Raw genomic sequence first — 21197 nt, 5'->3', positions numbered from 1 at the left:
TAAAGAACACAGGCCTCAGTAGTAGGACTGGAAGAATAGGACACCTCCCTTGGAGCTCTCCAACCTTCCCCTAAGACCATATAGAAACAATTCCAAAACCTTTTTTAATGTTCCCCACGTTTCTGGGACACAGGGAAAAGTCTTCCCATGTAAACATAATTTAAGTGTGGGCCGAAAGGGTTAGCATCCCATGAAAGCCCGTGGCAGTAGCCGTGGAAGCAGAAGGCAGGGGGTTCTTCTTTGGGGTCAGCACTCTGTGGGCAGGACTAAGTAAGGCTTCTGGTGCCCAGGCAGCTCGAAGGGCACCGCATGGCCCTGGCTGCTGGGGATCCGTGCATGACTAATGCTCCTTAGGCTCCTTTTGAAACAAGTGGGAAAACTGGTTTCTTAGCCAGAGGTTTAGTGGGCCAGGAGACCCATCCCAAAGCAGCCCCAGGCATCCCCAGGGCAGGGCCAGTCCAGACGCATGAAGTAGCTCCACTTTGCTCATGAGGCCAGCGGCTCAATGTGGCCAGTCAAAGGAGCGTTTTATCTTTTATTTCAAACATTTGGTTTTTTCCAACCATTTTTAAGGAGTCATTGATGTGTGTTGCAAATCCCAAAGTATTAATGCAAGTTAATTTTATTACAGAAAGAGGGTTGGACTAGATTTTTCCAGGGTTCATTCCAGTTCTCACATTAAGTAATTATATGAGCTTGTGTATGTAAAAGCTCTGAGAAAGAAGTGAACCAATCCCACCTGGGGTGAAGCTAGTGATATACCGCTAAATGCTTAATAACCAGCTCTCCCAAATGCATCTATTATTTAGTTTAATATGCATTACTTTTTGTAAAAAGCCCTTACCTTCTGTCTTAAAATCAGTACTGTGTATTGGTTCCAAGGCAGAACAGTAAGGGCTAGGCAATGGGTGTCAAGTGACTTGCTCAGGGTCACACAGCTAGGAAATATTCAGAGTCCAAGGACCTCCTTTCTCAAGGTCTGACTCTCCATCCACTAAATCCGTTAATATGTATTACTGATATTGTTTCTGTAACTTAAATCTAGGCAGTCAGTCTAGCCCCATTTGTAACCTTGGCTGACTTCGTTCTCATACTGAATATTTAACAATCAGCTTTCTCCATGGCATAATTTAGAGAGTTCCATCATTCCTGGCAGGCAGGTTTGCCCAAATGAAGCAGAGAATATGAACCAGGATGTAACAGAGAATGAGGGCACCTGGGAGGGAAAGGGAGGAATGTTTCAAAAAGCATGCAGGAGGAATTTTGATTTGATTTCAGAGCAAGAAAATGACATTAAGATTATACTGTGGGTTTAGGGGAAAAATTCTTGTTCTCTGTGGCCTGGGTTAGGTGAAAAACAGATCAAGAGAGACTGACTGACAGCCTGTGGTCATAGTCCAGGGCCCAGGGCTAGAACAGAATCCTGAGCAAGTAGATAAGCAAGAAGCGGGCCGCCAACTGCATGGGTCTCCTGAGGGCTGGCTTACAGAAGAAGGGCATGGCCAACTGCTGCTACTGCCCAGCAGCCCCTGGGGTCCTCAGAGGGAGATTGGGAAGGGATGAACCTTGGGAGAATGCTTCCTTTTCAGGGTTCTTGGGCCCTCTGTGTGCCAACATCCTGAAAAGGGCTTCCAGAAAGAAGAGGAGGTCAAGGTCTTCAGGGAGGATTTCAGTACCTGAGGAAGCTTACAGAATTAAAAATGAACATAAAATAGGACAGCTAAGATAAAATGGGAACAGACACTAGATAGTTAGGGAAGCCCGGGGAGTAAATGCTCCAAAGCAGTGGGGAGGAGCTGGCTATATTTGGCTATAAAGGCGGCTCCTCCAGGTTTCCAAATGGAGAAGGCAAAAGGGAAACACTTTGAGTTACAAAGTAGTCTTACATTGTCATACAGAAAGCCTCTTCTCTCTCTTTAACCATTCATTTTCCCTGAGACTGAGCTCCAGGAAGGGTCCTTGGATGAGTATCTTTAAGGAGCACGAGGACCAAGGTTATCAGCTTCTGTCTTACAAGAGACGTGTGTGCTGTGTTACTCAGGTCAGAGGCAGCTCTTTTGACCCATAAAGGCAGCCAGTCATGTCCCAAGCACTGAGGGGATTTCCACAGGGGTCAGGAGGCTTTCACCCAGCTAGGGCTTAGAGGCTACACAAGCTCGTGGGGTTAATTTGCCCCTTCAGCTGTCAGCTGTCTTAAGAGAATGTCTTTGGCAGGTGTGTTTTATGCTGGTTAAAGTGGGAGTGGTGGACTTTAAATGCCAGCTGGGCGAGGCATACATTTGTCATGCTTTTGCGAAAGTTTATGAAGTAGGCAGGTACTATTACCCAGAGGAAGGCTGACTTTTACTTGAGTAGAGAGGTCTGGGCTGGAAGCAGAACCTGGAAAGAGAGTGTCTTTGTTCTTGGAAAATGTATGGCCTTTCTCCCAGCTCTTGGGAAACAGGTTGGTGTGGTGGGGCGGGTACGCTTTCTGGTATTGGGCTGTTCCCTCCCTCTGTGCTCAGACCCAAACCACATCACTCAGAGAGCTGTTTGGAAATCTTGGAAGGCTAAACTAGCCTGTGTCTCAAGGCACAAAAAAACTGATACTTCTCAATTTCTGGGTCATTAGGTTCTTTTAGGAGTCATTGGGGGCATCAGATAGGTGGTTAAGTGAATTGAGAGCTAGACCTGGAGATGGGAGATCCTGGATTCAAATCTGGCATCAGACACTTCCTAGCTGTGTGACCCTTCACAGAAAGAAGTACTCCTGGAGTTTGTGGCATGGGGGGGATTCATGGTTTTCAAAAGCCACGTTGCCAGAGTACAAGCTTTGTGGGGTCCCACCAAGTGGGAAAGCTTTGAGTATGGTCTCTTGTCCAAGGATGAGGTTTACTTGTCCACTACAAGTTTGCCCACAGAATCTTGAGACAATTAATTGTGTGTCCCTTGCAATCTCGAGTAGCTTCTCCCATGTCATAAAGGGCTAATGGTCTGAGTTTGTGAACATCCACACCAGTGGGATGATGGATCTTTGGAACACGAGGTCAGGGTCACTGTTTTAATGGCCTTTGTAGCACAATTTAAACAGGTTTTCTAGCCTTTCCAGGCTAGAGTTCTCTGAAGGAAACCTCACTCCTGGTGTCTATCATTTTCCACAGACATGCCAGTATAGAAGTCATGGGAGCCCCAGATTTCCCTTTACTGCCTTGCTCTCTCTCATTGAGACCTTCCCCTCCTTGGGTCTTTTTCCTCTCCTGAATCACTTTTACAGATGTGGCTTTGTAATGAGAGGTCAGCATCACTGAATTGCCTGTCCCCAAAGTTGTTTGCTGTTTTCATGACTAATTCCAATGGCCTTTTTCCTGGGATGAGGGAAAGTGCCCCCATCTCCAACTACCACCTCCTGCCATCCTGGCCTGCATTTTCATTTTTATCACTGACTGGTGGCCAAGCATGATAACCTTCAAAGGAAACATCTTTATCTAAGTTCACTCTGTAAGAAAATATGAGTGATAAGGGAAGATTCATAATCCTTTTAGTCCCTCTTGCCCTGGCACATGGAAGACAGTGCCAGCAACAGAAGCATAAGGTGGAGAGGCAGCTGTCAGTCTTCCAATGGCGTCTCCTAGAGGAGATGTCAGAGTCTCAGTGACTTAGCTCACCCTAAACCCCAAAGTCCTGAGGGTATTTGGGAGGCTACAGCTTTCAGTAGTTGGGGAAAGGCCTAGTGCAGAGTGAAAGACTACCTAGAGTCACAGCACCACAGAATGTCAGCATTAGAGGGAAGCCCAGAACAGCTGAAAGGGACATCAGAATTAATACTTATTTTTAGATGGGAAAACTGAGGCCCAAAGAGAGTAAGTCTTACATTCACATAGTTAATCCGTCAGTAGGATGTTTCTGTATTTGTTATAACCCATTTCATACTGGGTATTTAGGAACAAAAACTTGGTATTTTTCTTTAGCCACCATATGTGTTTCTATATGGACCTTCAGGTCTGCCTCTAACATTTCCAAATCAGAAGAACCTGTTAACTGTCTTCGACAATAATTCCTACCTTTTGGACTGGAAGAAATATCACTTGCATGCAGTACCCAACTTGAATATCAGTTTGGAGGAAGGTACGACTCCCTCTCTTTTTACAGAAATGAAAAAAAAAACAGAAAAGGTAAGAAAGGAGGGAGGAATTATAGAAGGCAGATGTGGGCAAAAGTAGAGCCCAATACCTTTGGCATGTTGGATAAAGAGGACTGGTTCAGGCCATCCACTTGAAGCAAAATGGTGGAGCCAAAGTATATAGAATTCTAATTAATATGGCACTTAACATGGTATCAATCCACCATCCCCTTCTATGGCTGTTTTCATTCATCGTGGGGAAAGGGAGTGGGCCTTTATCACCTTTCAGGGCTTGCTGAGAGAGCATCATCACATTTGCTCTTATCTCCAGTTCTGGAGAATCTAGACCCATGGCCTCATGCGGATTGGTTGTTGGGATTGTAGATGTTCAGTTGAATAACATGATCACTGTCTTCAAGAACTTGAGGGGCCATTAAGTAGAAGAGGGATCAACCTTGTTCTTCTTGGCTTCCTGGTGTGGGCCCAGGAGCAGTAGTGAAGCTAAAGAGAAGCAGATTTGGCTGGAGGTCAGGAAAAATTGAGTAGGGCTGCCCTGGGGAGTAGTGGGCTTCCCCTCTCTCCTCCCATCTTTCAGGTAGAGCCTGGAGGGCCTCACGCCAGTGAGGTTGGAGAAAACATTCTTGGCCATGTTTGACTTGGTCCAGAGGCCTCCGAGTTCCCTATAAGCTCTGACTCTCTGTGAGTAGTGGTGCCATGTTAACCAGGCTCTATGGTCAAAGCAGCTAGCCTCAAGCCTCAAAATAAGGCATCGTGTAAAAGGAGCTTAGCAAAGCCAAGCATTAGATACAAGATGGCATTGTGATGGTTTTACTGATACTGGCGTTTGGGTAATCAATCCTTCCTATTCAGGTATGTGCACCAAATTCAGATCTGTAGGTCTGACCACACTACCAGGTACACCAAGGAATGGGAGTAAATGTGGACATGAAACAGCTGGGCCAAGGAGTCTTCAGGGCTCTTAGCTTCAGTATTATATAAATTCTAACTGACTGCAATCCCTAGGGCAGCTGGGGCAGCTGGCTTCAGCAGATCATGGTGACCAGTGGGAGAAAGAAGCCTCAGAGCATTTCCAGGGGAAGGAAAGGGGTGTTCAGAAGTGACAGGCATATGGGGGCAGCTAAGTGACTCAGTGGATTGAAAGCCAGATCCTGGGTTCAAATTTGGCCTCAAACACTTCCTAGCTATGTGACCCTTACCACTCGTCTACCTTGGAACCAATACACGGTATTAATTGTAAGACAGAAGGTAAAGGTTTAAAAAAAAGAAGTGACAGGCATAGTCCTAGATGGAGAAAGAATATTCGGAATGGGACCATTTTTCTGTATTTTTTCTGCTGTTTCAGAATGAAATGAAGGTTCTAGAAAATAATGTTCATTTGTTTTGTGATTGGTGGTTGGTGCTTCAGTCATAAAACAACAGACCTCCCAAGAGAGGTGGATGGTTCTCTGCATCTCCAAGGAATGGCCTTCTAGAAAAGTTTGATGGCAGAGGCCGGCTAGGCAAATCTCAGGAGACTTTCTTCTTTTCTCCTTTAATTTATGTTCTCCAACTTTCCAAGTTTCACCCTTTTCCAACCTGAATAGTCTAGTAGGGAGTCTGGCACTTATTCAGTCCCCAGGAAATAAACTATAATGGCAAAGGTTTTTTGATCTTTCATGGTTCTGGGGCTTCTGGCTGGAATCTGTATATATCTAAGGGATTTGGGATTTTAAGCCTTTTAGGCTGTATTCTTGTGGGCATTATGCCTTCCCAGTGTTCCAGGCCATTTGTTGTTCTGCATGGATTCCACTAAGTAGAGGTTATAGACTGTCTTCTAGATGCTGAAACTAGAAAAGAGGCATGACTTGCCTCGTGGCGAATAAAACTCCCTATTTTGGGCCTCAGTCATCTTCAGCTTTATTGTTGGGGCAGACATTTTAGCCCTGGAATATTTGAAACCTTTGCTTATTTCAGAAAATCACAAAATATCTTATCCTTTAGACTCCTGCCTGCTTCCAGATGTGAGTTACCGCATAGAGTCCCCTGAGCAGAGCCAGCCCCAGGACTCTGGTACGGAGGAAGAAGTTCTGCTGCTCTTTCTCTTTGTGGATTTCTCCAATGGATTTCGGGCTCAGCTGACCGAGGCCTGGGGTAGGTGAAGGAGATCAGGATGGTCAGGTAATAACAAAGTCTTTAATAAACAGTCAACTCTCTTAAGGATTCTGATCTCTGGCTTATTTGAGGCATGGATCTTTTGCAGCATGGCTAACATTACTATATGAGTTAGGTGAACTTTTCTCTAGCCTTTTGCAAAAGAATCATCTTTGACAGAGGCAGCTGGGTGGCTCAGTGGATAGAGGACCAGGCCTGGAGATGGGAGGTCCTGGGTTCAAATATGACTTCAGACACTTCCAAGCTGGTGACCCTGGGAAAGTCACTTAACACCTTTTGCCCAGCCCTTCTAAGACAGAAAGTTAGGGTTAAAAAAAAAAAAGAAAAGGATCATCTTTGATATAATACTGAAATTCTTAGGTGTCCCTGGGTCTAGGTATCTAGCAGGGCCACCAATGCCTCCAAAGCCAATATCGGAGTGCTTCTGGGTCCTCCAAGGGTAGATCCTGTTGTGGGGCAGCCTAGGTGTGGGGCATCTAGAATTCCAGAGTAGACCTTCTTCCGAGACTCCCTTCATTTGGTCCTGATATCTGATTTGTGATATTATGATATCCAGGTATCTGATCTATGCATAGCTGCTTGAGGGTTGTCTCTCCTGACCCCCCTCCCCCATTAGACTAGGAGCTTATTGAAAGCAGGGGCTGTTCTGTGCTTTTCTTTGAATCCCCAACACAGCCCAGTGTCTTACACAGAGTAGAGGCTTTGTAAATGTTTGTTAACACAAAGACCTGGATTCAAATCCTGCCTTAGATATGTATTACCAGAGTGACTCTGGGGAAGTTAACTAGCTCCTTTAGACCTCTATTTCCTCATTAATAAAATAAGGGAGGTGAGTTCATTGACCTGTCCAGTTTCTTCTGACTTAAGTCTTTGCTCGTATAATGAGCTAGAAAGTTCAAGTTTGTGACAGACCTGTCCTGTTGGCTGAAGACCAGTTTTGCCGAGTTCACAGAGGTTCACCATCAGATTGGTGGCAGGGGGTGAATTTTCTGGCCACAGCAACTCTCAGAGATCTGAGTTTTAGAGGGATTTGAGATCCATATTGGTGGAGGGAGGATCCACTCTGATGAAATCGGAGATCCAGAAATCAGCCAGTATGTTTCCCTTCTGCCCCAGTGGGGCTACCATTGCAGGTGTGTCTGTTATCTCTTCAGTTGGGGCCCCCAGGATTACTGCCCTTGGGAGAGAGATGCTGTCTGGCCTGGGCTGGGGTGAAGGCTTTGTTAGACGATCAGACAGCCAGCTTGGGCCTTTGCCTGAAAAGAGTGCCATGCTCCTCACTTAGGACAGGTTTTAGATTTCCATATCAAGGACATGCAGGGGTAGTATGTTCAGGAAAGATGTAGGCATTGGTCAACCCAAGAGCTCTTCCCTTGTGTAGCCTGTGGTGGGTAGCCTGACTGAGGCCAGGGCCCAAGTGGCCTTTGTACATTGGACGAATGTGAGATCATATGTCTATAGTGTAATGGCGGTCCAGCTCAAGTCAGTGCTAACATTGGCAATCACCAGCCTTCTTTGTGAAGATAGGACTCTTCTTGGCATTCAGGAAGTGCCAGAACTTTCAGAGCCCCGAATTGGGAGGAAAGGGCTCCCCACCTAGCCTGTCCAACATCCATCAGCCAGGTGCCAGGCTCTGGGCTAAGAAGTGCTGGGGCCACAAAGAATGATTGTGGCCTCCACATCTTGCCTTCTTTGCCAGGCTCTCCAGCCTCTGCCCTGGTACTCTGGGCTGGTGACTGGTAAAAGCTGAACCCATTACACTGCTCTCTGGCTATTCTTGCCCTCCCTCATTGCCTTGTTCTGCACCCTCCCTTCCCCCACTCCAGCTCAGTATTCCCTGTGACTTTCTTAAAATTTTGGTTTTATTTTCTGTTCTAAATTCTCTCCCTCCTGCCTCCCCTTATTCCACCCACTGGGAAGGCAAGAAAAACAGAACTCATTATAAATATGTATAGACATGCAAAACAAATGTCCACATTTGCCCTGTCCAAAAAAAAGGAAAGAAGGAAGGAAGAGAAGAAAATAGATTTCAATCTGTATTCTGAATCCATTAGCTCTTTTCATCAGGAGCCCTTGGGAATTGTGGGTTATTCATTATGTTGATTGGAGTTAACTAAATATTTCAAACATTTTGAAAGAGGTCTGGCCCTCAAGTTAGGAAGACCTGAGCTCAAATCTAGTCCCAGACACTTATTAGCTATGTCCTTGAACAAGTCACTTAACCTCTGTTTGCCTCAATTTTTTTTCCAATTTAAACATTTTATTTGGTCAATTTCAAACATTATTCATTGAATACAAAAATCATTTTCTTTTCCTCCCTCCCCTCCCGCCACCCCTTCCCTAGCCGATGATAGCTGACACGCAATTCCACTGGGTATCATATGTGTCCTTGTTCCGAACCCATTTCCATGTTGTTGGTATTTGTGCTAGGATGTTCATTTAGAGTCTCCATACCCAGTCATGTCTCCTCAGCCCCTGTATTCAAGCAGTTACCTTTCTTCGGTGTTTTTGTTCCCACAGTTTGTCCTCTGCTTGTGGATAGTGATTTTTCTCGTAAATCCCTGCAGGTTGTTCAGGATCACTGCATTGACACCAATGGAGAAGTCCATTACGTTCGATTGTACCACAGTGTGTCAGTCTCTGTGTACAATGTTCTCCTGGATCTGCTCCTTTCATTCTGCATCAATTCCTGGAGGTTGTTCCAGTCCCCATGGAATTCCTCCACTTTATTATAAAATCTTTGAGCACAATAGTATTCCATCACCAACAGATACCACAGTTTGTTCAGCCATTCCCCAATTGAAGGGCATCCCCTCATTTTCCAGTTTTTTGCTACCACAAAGAGTGCAGCTATGAATATTCTTGTCTTTTTCCTTATTATCTCTTTGGGGTACAAACCCAGCAGTGCTCTGGCTGGGTCAAAGGGCAGACAGTCTTCACTCGCCCTTTGGGCATAGTTCCAAATTGCCCTCCACAATGGTTGGATCAATTAACAACTCCACCAGCAATGAATTAATGTCCCTACTTTGCCACATCCCCTCCAGCATTCATTACTTTCCTTTGCTGTCATGTTAGCCAATCTGCTAGGTGAGGGTGATACCTCAGAGTTCTTTTGATTTGCATCTCTCTGATTATAAGAAATTTAGAACACTTTTTCATGTGCTTATTAATAGTTTTGATTTCTTTGGCTGAAAACTGATTGTTCATATCCCTTGCCAATTTATCAATTGGAAAATGGCTTGATTTTTTGTACAATTGATTTAGCTCTTTATAAATTTGAGTAATTAGACCATTGTCAGAGGTTTTTGATATGAAGATTGTTTCCCAACTTGTTGCTTCCCTTCTAATTTTGGTTACATTGGTTTTATTTGTACAAAAACTTTTTAATTTGATGTAATCAAAATTGTTTATTTTACATTTTGTGGCTCTTTTTAAGTCTTGCTTGGTTTTAAAATCTTTCCCTTCCCGAAGGTCTGACATGTATACTATTCTGTGTTCACATACTTTACTTATTGTTTCCTTCTTTACGTTCAAGTCATTCACCCATTCTGAATTTATCTTGGTGTAGGGTGTGAGGTGTTGATCCAAACCTATTCTTTCCACACTGTCTTCCAGTTTTCCCAGCAGTTTTTATTAAATAGTGGATTTTTGTCCCAAAAGCTGGGGTCTTTGGGTTTGTCATAAACTGTCTTGCTGAGATCATTTACGCCAAGTCTATTCCACTGATCCTCCTTTCTGTCTCTTAGCCAGTACCAAATTGTTTTGATGACTACTGCTTTATAATATAGTTTGAGATCTGGGACTGCAAGGCCACCTTCTTTTGCATTTTTTTTCATTGTTTCCTTGGATATCCTTGATCTTTTGTTCTTCCAAATGAATTTTGTTATGTTTTTTTCTAGTTCAGTAAAAAAGTTTTTTGGAAGTTCAATGGGTATGACCCTAAATAGGTAGATAAGTTTGGGTAGGATGGTCATTTTTATTATATTGGCTCGTCCTACCCATGAGCAGTTAATGTTTTTCCAATTGCTCAAATCTAGTTTTAGTTGTGTGGAAAGTGTTTTGTAGTTGTGTTCATATAGTTCTTGTGTTTGTCTCGGCAAATAGATTCCCAAGTATTTTATATTGTCTAAGGTGATTTTGAATGGAATTTCTCTTTCTAATTCCTGCTGCTGAGATGTGTTGGAGATGTATAGAAATGCTGATGATTTGTGTGGGTTTATTTTGTATCCTGCAACTTTGTTAAAATTGTTGATTATTTCCACTAGCTTTTTGGTTGATTCTCTAGGATTTAAGTAGACCATCATGTCATCCGCAAAGAGTGACAGCTTGGTCTCCTCATTGTCAATTTTAACACCCTCAATGTCTTTTCCTTCTCTAATTGTTACTGCTAGTGTTTCTAGTACAATGTTGAATAATAAAGGTGATGAGGGGCATCCTTGTTTCACTCCTGATCTTATTGGGAATGCATCAAGTTTATCCCCATTGCAGATGATGTTTGCTGATGGTTTTAGATAGATACTGTTTATTATTTTTAGGAAAGGCCCTTCTATTCCTATACTTTCTGATGTTTTCAATAGGAATGGGTGTTGTATTTTGTCAAAGGCTTTTTCTGTGTCTATTGAGATAATCGTGTGATTTTTGATGTTTTGCTTGTTGATATGGTCAATTATGGGGATGATTTTCCTGATATTGAACCATCCTTGCATTCCTGGTATAAATCCTACCTGGCCAAAGTGAATAACCCTTGTGATGACTTGCTGAAGTCTTTTTGCTAGTATTCTGTTTAAGATTTTTGCATCTATGTTCATTAAGGAGATTGGTCTGTAGTTTTCTTTCTCTGTTTTTGGCCTGCCTGGCTTTGGGATCAGTACCATATTTGTGTTGTAGAACTCCCTTTTTGCTTATTATGTCAAATAGTTTGTATAGTATTGGGATTAGCTGTTCTTTGAATGTTTGATAGAATTCACTTGTGAATCAATCAGGCCCTGGGGATTTTTTCTTTGGGAGTTCTTTGATGGCCTGTTCAATTTCTTTTTCTGATATGGGATTGTTTAAGAATTCTATTTCTTCTTCTGCTAATCTAGGCAATTTATAATTTTGTAAATATTCATCCATATCACCTAGATTGGCATATTTATTGCCATATAATTAGGCAAAATAGTTTTTAATGATTGCCTTAATTTCCTCTTCATTGGAGGTGAGTTCTCCCTTTCCATCCCTAATACTGTTAATTTGATTTTCTTCTTTCCTCTTTTTTATTATATTGACCAGAATTTTGTCTATTTTGTTTGTTTTTTCAAAATACCAGATTCTAGTCTTATTTATTAGTTCAATAATTCTATCACTTTTGAATTTATTAATTTCTCCCTTAATTTTTAGGATCTCTAATTTGGTTTTCTTCTCGGGATTTTTAATTTGTTCGCTTTCAAGTATTTTGATTTTCATGTCCAATTCATTGATCTCTGCCCTCCCTGATTTGTTAATATATGAACTCAAGGATATGAATTTTCCCCTGAGTACTGCTTTGGCTGCATCCCATAGAGTTTGAAAGGATGTCTCATCATTGTCATTTCTTCAATGAAATTAATTGTTTCTATGATTTGTTCTCTGACTAGTCAATTTTGGAGAATCATTATTTAATTTCCAATTAGTTTTTGATTTAGCTCTCCTTGTACCCTTACTGATTGTTCTTTTTATTGCTTTATGATCTGAAAAGCTTGCATTTATTATTTCTGCTTTTCTGCAGTTGTATCTCAATTTTCTTAACTTTAAAGTTAGATAATAAGAGCACCTACTCTGCACTGTTGTTGTGAGGATTAGACGTATAAGGACCGGCCTGCAGTCCCTATATATTTTTACCTGTGGGTAATAATCTGAGAAGGAGACGGGAGACTAAGGAAATAGGTGAATAATAAAGACTCAGAAACAACAAGTTAAAACACATGGGGAGTGGCGGGAACTCCTTAATATTTCCCTTGGATAATTAATTAAAGGGAAACATGAGGAATAAGAAAACATGTGGGGAGTAACAACTCCTTAATACCTCCTATGGACAAGAGAGTCCAAGCATTAATAGGAAGCATGGCAGCGACAGCGTCGCGAGGAAAGAGAGATCAGGAGGAAAAGATAGGACAGAACAGTCAGAAGATCCAGGAAAGTAAGAGAGAGATTCGCACGTGTTCCCTAGTATTTATTGGAGGTTTTAGGAATGTGGATTGGGCAGTGATAAATGAATATGTGACATGACATAGGTTTTTACATTGGTAGCATTGCCAATGATGGAATCAAAGAGGAGGAGATTAATCCAATCCGCGCTTTGGGCAAATGAATGTAGTCCAAGCCAGGACACCATGGCTGTCAAGGCCCAGCCCAGGAATTTGCCCGTCCTTTGCTAGTCCTTTGGATCGTCCCTTGCCATACAATGAACATCAAGTGATCTGACCATGTGTTTGGTAAATGAATATACAGGATATAATATCAATACATCAATCATACTTCCAAGATGCTAAGATGCCTGGTATGCTACATATCCCCCTTTTTGTTTAAAAATTAAAACAAGAGTGTATAATGTTAAAAATAAAATAAAGAATTATAAACGCAATAAAAAATAAAAATAGTGAGTATAGCAAAATAACAAATAAAAGATGAATTCTAAATCAAATTGCAAAAATTAAATGTAAAGATTATGTAGGATTAATAATAGTAAAAATTAACTAAGTGATAATCCTGTAAAAATGAGAAGAATGATCTTCATATCAACTTAGCAAAATCAAAGGTAAAAAGTTCATAAAATACCAATAATAATAAAAATAAGAAGAAGATGATCTTAACTCTCGTGATCCTGAATTGCTGTGATATCAGTTCCACAGTTCGTAGGACATGTGCATTAATATGTCATATTACCCATGTACAGCCAGGACTATAAGGAGTTGTCAGACCTTTACAGTCAAAGAAAAGGACTGTATCTCGAGATGAGAGGGAATTCTTTTCTTTCCCTTGTCCCGAGTATGCATAGTCTTAGGAATATATAAGCCAAGATGTCTGCCATATAGATACATGGTTGGAACTTTGGTACCAGGCCGACCTGTGAATGAGGGTGTCAAAACACTGCATCCTTTTACCTCCAACCTTAGTGAGATGTATCCATCTCACATGGAATACCCATCTGTCTGTGGCTTGGGCTGTCTGGCCAAGTGTAAGGTTTCCATTCCAATCCCTTCTTATTTAATCAGACACAGTAACTCCGAATAGTCCCAGGAAGCTTAACAAATGCTGTCACGTCCCTACAGTCTCAAGCTTTTTGGTATGTACAAAAATAAAAGTTCAGATTCATAGTTCAGGATCAGAGCATTAATACTGCTTACAATGTACTTCAAATATTACCAAAGTTATGAAAAAAGAAAGCAAAATGAATTATAAAAAGTATTCAGCCAAAAGAAAGTAAGAGAAAAGCAAACCAAAAAATATTTAATTAAAAATAAGAATAGAATAATGATATTCTTGAGAAAAAAAATTTTTTGTGCCCTGTGGCAATGTGTCAGTTAATCCATATTGTGATAGGAAGAATCCATCTTCCAAAATGCATTGTCCATGCCTAATATTAGATGGTCAATATTCATAGTGAAAGCATACCAAATATATTAGCATGTAACAAACTTTCCAAAACATTAATGCAATCATTCATGTAACTCTTAAAAAGTACTTTCATTTTCTTAAACATCACATTCTGAGTGATTGTAGTTCAATATCACCAGGCAATAAATGACGAGAATGATGAGACAGAGCCACTTCTGGCTGCATATTTCTGATATAAGCCTTATTTCTACAACCTTTCCTGCAAAGTATGATTAAACCAATAACCAAAATAACAAAGATTACAATATTGCCAATGTTTGCTAAATTAATTCTGCCAAACCAGTTACTAGGATCCATGGAAGCTAAAGTTGCTTCCCATTTGGATGCAATTTTTACCGCTTCTTGTTCATATACAATTTGGTCTAACTTATTAATTTCCTGCTGTAAATGTGTAATGTCCAATGTGCTGTTATGGTGTCCCCAAGCACCTTGAATGTGCTGTACTACGGATTGCCATCCATATGAGACATTATCATATTTCAAAGGTGTAATACACTATCTAGTTTGATTGAAATGACATGGATAAGTAATTGTAGTGTGTAAAGCTTCAACCTCTTTTCCTAACCAAAATACGGCATCTTTCAAAGTTTCCAATTCATCCTTAAAAGCAAAGTCAAGACTTTGCTGTGCGTGCCACAATTCAGATGAATCAGATACAACCTCTTGTGTAAAATCTTGGTTCTGAATGGAATTAGTTAGTGCAATGGTTGCTGTAGTTAATGCCGTAATCATAGCAATGATGGACACGACTGCTCCTATAATTGACAATATAAAACGTTTGGAGCGATGCATAATGATGTTAAAAGCTTTTTGAACAAAATGGACAGTTGGAGTAGATGCCCGTGACTGTAAGATACATCAATCATACTTCCAAGATGCTAAGATGCCTGGTATGCTACAAGACGAGATCATATTTGTGAAGTATACGCTGCCTGGTGCATTGTAGGAACTATGTAAATACTTTCCCTGCTTCTCCCTTTCAAAGTTTGATTATCTTTACAATATTGCTATTATAGTAGAGCATTCGACTATATATGCTTCTGCTCATCTCTTTCTCTCTCTCTCTCCCTCTCTCCCTCTCCCTCTCTCTCTCTTTCTCTCCCTCTCTTCCTCTTCCTCTCCCTCTCTCCCTCTCCCTCTCTCTCTCTCTCTCTCTCTCTCTCTCTCTCTCTCTCTCTCTCTCTCTCTCTCTCTCTCTCTCCCTCTCCCTCTCTCCTTCTCTCCCTCTCTGTCTCTCTCTCTCCTTCTCTCCCTCCTTCTCTCCCTCTCTGTCTCTCTCTGTCTCTCTCTCTCCTTCTCTCCCTCCTTCTCTCCCTCTCTCCCTCTCCCTCTCTCTCCCTCTCTCTCTGTCTCTCTCCCTCTTGCTCTCTGTCTCTGTCTCTCTGTCTCTGTCTCTGTCTCTCTGTCTCTCTGTCTCTCTCTCTCTCTCCCTCTCTCTCTCTCTCCCTCTCCCTCTCTCCTTCTCTCCCTCCTTCTCTCCCTCTCTGTCTCTCTCTCTCCTTCTCTCCCTCCTTCTCTCCCTCTCTCCCTCTCTCCCTCTCCCTCTCTCTCCCTCTCTCTCCCTCTCTCTCTGTCTCTCTCCCTCTTGCTCTCTGTCTCTGTCTCTCTGTCTCTGTCTCTCTGTCTCTCTCTCTCTCTCTCTCAATGCTCACCTTCTATCTTAGAATATTAAGCTGCTAGGAATACAGAGAATATTAAGAGTCAATTCCAAGGCAGAAGAACGTAAAGGCTAGGCAGTTGGAGTTAAGTGACAAGCCCAGGGTCACACAGCTAAGAAGTGTCTGAGACCACATTTGAACCCAGGACCCCCCATCTCCAGGTCTGATTCTTTATTCCCTGAGCCACCTGACTGCCCCTAGTTCTTTTCATTTCACTTTTCATCAATTCATGTAGGTCTTCCCAGGTACTCTTATCATTTTTTTACAGTATTATAGTCCATCATCACGATTCACATACCCTAACTTATTCAGCCATTCCTCAATTGATAGACATTCCTTCAATTTTCTATTCTTTGGCACCACAAAAAGAGATACAATTTTTTTTTTTACATCTGGGTACAATTGAAACTTTCTTTGGTGAATAGACCTTGTAGCAACATTTCTGGGTCAAAGGGCATGCACAGTCTAATAGCTTTTTAGGCACAATTCCAAACTGCTGTCTGTTATGGTTAATAGAGTTCACAGCTTCACCAACAGTACATTAAAATACTTGTGTTTCCCCGGCTTCTCTGGCCTTTGTCATTTTCTCTTTTTGTCAATTTGACCAATCTGATGGATATGAGGTGGCATCTCGGAGTTGTTTGAATTTGTATTTCTCCAGTTATTAGTGATTTAGAGCATTTTTCATATGCTAGTGACAGCTTGGATTTCTTCCTCTGAAAATTATCTATTCATATCTCTTGACTTCATCAGTTGAGGGAATGGCTCTTATTCTTATCAATTTGACTCAGTTCCCTGTATATCTTAGAAATGAGTTCAGAGGGCAGCTGGATAGCTCAGTGAATTGAGAGCCAGGCTTAGAGATGGGAGGTCCTGGGTTCAAATCTGGCCTCAGACACTTCCCAGCATGTCTCTTGACCCCCATTGCCTAGCCCTTACCACTCTTCTGCCTTAGAACCAATACACAGTATTGGTAAGGATTTTTAAAAAAGAAATGAGTTCATTATCAAAGTAACTTGCTAGAAAGATTTCCCCCCCCCCAGAATACCATTTCTCTTTTAATTTTACCTGTATTGATTATACTTATGCAAAAACTTTTCCATTTTTATGTAATTGAAATTGTCCATTTTGTGCCCTGTGAACCTTGCTGTCTCTTGTTTGGTCATGGATTCAGTCTTTCCCTCTAGATCTGACAGGGAATTTCTTCCATGCTCACTAATGTGCTTATAATGTCCACACTCTATGTCTAAATCATAGCCTCTAATGAACTTATCTAGGCACGGTCCTGGTTTCTACCTAGACTTACAGCAGACTACTTTCTGATTTTTCTCACAGTTTTTGTTGAATAGTGACTTCTTTTCCCAATAGCTGAGATCTTTGCATTTATCATTCACTAGGATACTGGACTCATTTGCATCAATGTATTGTATATCTAATCTGTTTCACTGATGAGCCTCTCTATTTCATTATCCAAAATCAGATTATTTTCATGATTACAGCTTTGTAGCAGAGTTTGATATCTGATACTGCTAGTCCCCCATCTCATTTTCTAAATTATTATTTCACTTCATATTACAACTTTTGTTCCTCCAGAAGAATTTTGTAATTTTTTTCTAGTTCACTAAAATAATTAATTGATATTTTTAATATATTATTATATTGTAATTAACTAATTAGTTGTTGTTGTTAAGTTGTTTCAGTTGTACCTAACTTTTTTGTGACTCCATTTGGGTCTTCTTGACAAAGATCTTGGAGTAGTTTGCCATTTCCTTCTCCAGCTCATTTTCCAGATGAGGAAATTGAGGCAAACAGGGTTAACTGACTTGCTCAGGATCACCCAGCTAGTAAATGTCTGAGACTAGATTTATTTAGGAAGATGAGTCTTTCTGACTCCAGACTTGGTGCTCTAACCATCTAGCTGCCTATTTAATTAGTATGGCATTGAATAAGCAAATGGATTTGGTTGTATTAGCATTTTTGTGATGTTGGCACAACCTCAATTATTTAGATTTGCCTTGATCTGTATGGAGTGTTTTATAATTGTATTCATAGTTCTTGGAAGGTATTTTATTCAGTCTGTAGCTATTTTTAAAAATTATTATTAAAAAAAACCCCAAATACCCAAGGCAGAAAAAGGGGTAAAGGCTAAGCAATTGGGGTTAAATGATTTTCCCAAGGTTACACAACTAGGACATGACTGAGACCATATTTGAACCCAGGACCTCCTGTTTCTAGGCCTTACTCTCTAACTACTGAGCCCTCTCTATCCACAGCTATTCCTATCTGTAACCATTTTAAATAGAATTTCTTTATCTCTTCCTTGTTGCTAATATACAGAAATGCTGATGCTTTGTGTGGTTTTATTTGATATCCTGCATCTTTATTGAAATTGTTCATTATTTAGATTAGGCTTTTCGTGGATGCTCTGAGATTCTCAAGGTATACTATCATATCATCTACAAAGAAGTAATCGTTTTGTTTTCTTGTTTGTTTTATTGCTCTAGCTAGCATTTCTAGTGTAATATGGAGCGGGGATAGTGGACCTTCTTGCTTTGCCCCTGCTCTTATTGGAAAGGCTTCTAACTTATCTCCCTTACATTTAATGCATACTCTTGGTTTTAGATAGATACTAGTTATTTTTTTAAAAGCTCCATTGAGTTCTATGCTTCCTGAAGTTTTTAATAGGAATTTGTATTTTGTCAAAAACTTTTTCTGCATCTATCGAAATAATTATATGATTATTGATGGGGGATTTGTTATTGTATTCATAATTTTCCCAACATTGAACCAGCCCTTCATTCCTGATACAAATGATACAAATAGAGTAGTAGTCTCTCGGAGGCCGAGAATGACGATTGTCTTTGTGCATTATCATCTACGGTGTACCCTCATGTGGCTTTGGAGTCCAACGGCTGAGGCGCAGAATTTGTGGCACATGGGGCCTGGGACGCCCATTGTTACGGGAGGTGCGGCTGTGGCCTGGTGTCGGCGTTCACGCGCAGCAGCAAGACGTCGACGTCGCTCATCTTCAAAGGAGGTGGCGGCCTGGTGAATGTGGGCTCGCCAGCTGCTTCTGTCAGAGGCAGCGAGTTCTAGTTGCTTTGGTGTCATGCCAGCCCACTTCAAGTTGGACTTTAGCTGATCCTTGACTCTTCTATTTTCATGTTATATGAACTTTGTGATATATTGCTGTAGTCTCCTTGCTAATATTTTATTTAAAATTACTCTCCTTGGTTTAGATAATAAGACTATATTTGTGTAGTACATGACAGCACCAGTATAATCTATATCATATTACTTACCATCCTGGGAGTGGGGAGAGGAAGAAAGGAAGGAGAGAATTGGGATTAGAAAATGTCAAAGGACAATTGTTGAAAATTGTTTTATGTGTAATTTTTTAAAAAGACTATATTTGTGGGCTATAAAACTGTATTCCAAAAAAAGATTTAAAAAAGGGAAAAGGAGCCACATATATACACAAATATTTACAGCAGTTCTTTTAATGGTCGTAAAGATTTGGAAACTGAGGGGGATGCCTGTCATTGGGGGAATAACAGAACAAGCTGTGATACATGATAGTGATGGAAAACTATTGTGTTATAAGAAATGATGAAGGGGGTGGTTACAGGAAAACCTAAATGAGGTGATGCAAAATGGAATGAGCATTGTACACAGTAACAGCATTATTGTAATCAACTGTGAAGGACTTACCTATTCAGGACAATGATCTACAACAATTCCATAAGACTCATGATGAAAAAGAGTAGCAGGGCCGCTGGGTGGCCCAGTGGATTTAGAGCCAGGCCTAGAGATGGGAGGTTCTGGGTTCAAATGTGGCCTCAGACGCTTTCTAGCTGTGTGACCCTGGGCAAGTCACTTGACCCCCATTGCCTAGCCCTTACCACTCTTCTGCCTCAGAACCAATACACAGTATTGATTCCAAGTCTGAAGGTAAGGGTTTAAAAAAAAGAAAAAGGAAAGAAAAAGGAAAAGAATAGCTACATCCAGAGAGAGAAATGAGAATAGTTATTTTCTTTGTTACTTTATTTTTCTTGCTTTTTATCTCCTTCATAAGATAATATGGAAATTTGTTTTGCATAAATGAATATGTATAATGAGTATCATATTTCTGAACTTCTGAATGGGTGGAGGAAGGACTGGAGGGAGGGAGAAATTTTGGACATAGAAATAAAAATTTTAAGATTGTGTCTTAGAAGGAATTTGGTAGGACTCCTTGTTTACCTTTGTTCCCCAACAGTTTATATAGTTTTGGAATTAATTATTCTTTAAATCTTTTGTAGATTTTTTTTAATATCTTGGCCAAGAAATCCCCATAATGTCCACAAGGTCATGAAGAGTTGGACACAATTGAATGACCCAACAACAAATGAGAATTTGTAAATCTGACTACTCCTTTTTTTTTCTTTGAGAATTCATTTATGGCTTGTTCAATTTCTTTTTCTAAGATAGGATTATAAGTATTCATCTAATTAATTTAGATCATTAATTTTATTGGCATGTAATTGGGTGAAAGGTCTTCTAATAACTGCTATTATTTATTCTTCAGGGGTTATGAATTTACCTTTTTCATTTTTAATAGTGAATTTGATTTTTGTCTTTTGTTTTTAAAAAAATCAAATTAATGTTTATTTTATTGTTTTGCTTTGGAAAAAAAAAAACAGCTGCTAGTTTTATTTAGTTGTTCAAAAATTTTTTAACTTTAGATTTTGTTTACCTGTACTTTGGTTTTCGGGATTTCTATTTTGGTGTTTTGTTGGGAGTTTTAAATTTGAATTTTTCTAGGGTTTTTTGTTTTGTTTTAGTTGCATGCTTAGTTCATTGATCTGTTTTTGTTTTTTTTTAATTTAGACACATTTTCTTCTTCACAAGGACTTCTTCGGCATACACACAAGTTTTAGTATGTTGCTTAATTGTTCTCATAATACTTAATGAAATTATTCTTTCTATAATTTGTTCTTTGATCCACCCATTTTTTAGGATTGTTACTTCATTTCTAGCTAATTTCTAATATTTGCTTTAAAGGCCCTTAATTGAATGTGATTTTTATTTCATTGCAGTCCATAAAAGAGAGATTTAGTATCTTTACTTCTCTGCATTTGTAAGATTTTTTATGCTCTAATACATAGTCAGATTCTGTGAAGGGGCCAGATATACTCTTTTCTATTCCCATTCAGTATTCTTGAAAGGTATATCTTATCTATTTGTTTTTAATTTCCCTTTTGCTTATTTTTTGGTTAGATTTACCTAGGTCCAAGAGGGGTAAAATTATAATAGTTGTTTTCAGTATTATAGTTTTATTCTTTATTTCTCACTGTAATTCACTTAACTTTTCCTTTAAGAATTTAGATTCTGGCCAGGCCTAGAGATGGGAGGTCCTGGGTTCAAATCTGGCCTCAGACACTTCCCACCTGTATGACCCTGGGCAAGTCACTTGACCCCCATTGCCTAGCCCTTACCACTCTTCTGCCTTGGAGCCAATACACAGTATTGACTCCAAGATGGTAAGGGTTTAAAAAAAGAAAAAGAATTTAGATTCTGTGCTATTTGGGGCATTTATAATATGTTTAATATTCATGTTCTTTTTTCTAATAACATTTTATTCTTTCCCAATT

The 21197-nt window shown here is 40.2% G+C and overlaps 1 protein-coding gene across 1 annotated transcript in view; it reads left to right on the top strand.

The window, feature by feature from the left end:
* Nucleotides 1-21197, top strand: part of TOP6BL (TOP6B like initiator of meiotic double strand breaks) — an 88087-nt gene that overhangs the window by 55075 nt on the left and 11815 nt on the right. Inside the window, exons 9-10 of the mRNA XM_056803726.1 lie at nt 3948-4104; nt 6101-6250. Of these exons, the coding sequence (XP_056659704.1) occupies nt 3948-4104; nt 6101-6250 (307 nt within the window). The remainder of the gene's footprint in view (nt 1-3947; nt 4105-6100; nt 6251-21197) is intronic.

Source organism: Monodelphis domestica, chromosome 6 (assembly GCF_027887165.1).
Source record: "Monodelphis domestica isolate mMonDom1 chromosome 6, mMonDom1.pri, whole genome shotgun sequence".
Classification (NCBI taxonomy): domain Eukaryota; kingdom Metazoa; phylum Chordata; class Mammalia; order Didelphimorphia; family Didelphidae; genus Monodelphis; species Monodelphis domestica.
Note: the sequence above shows the minus strand (reverse complement) of the source record. Positions and strands in the feature narration are given on the sequence as shown.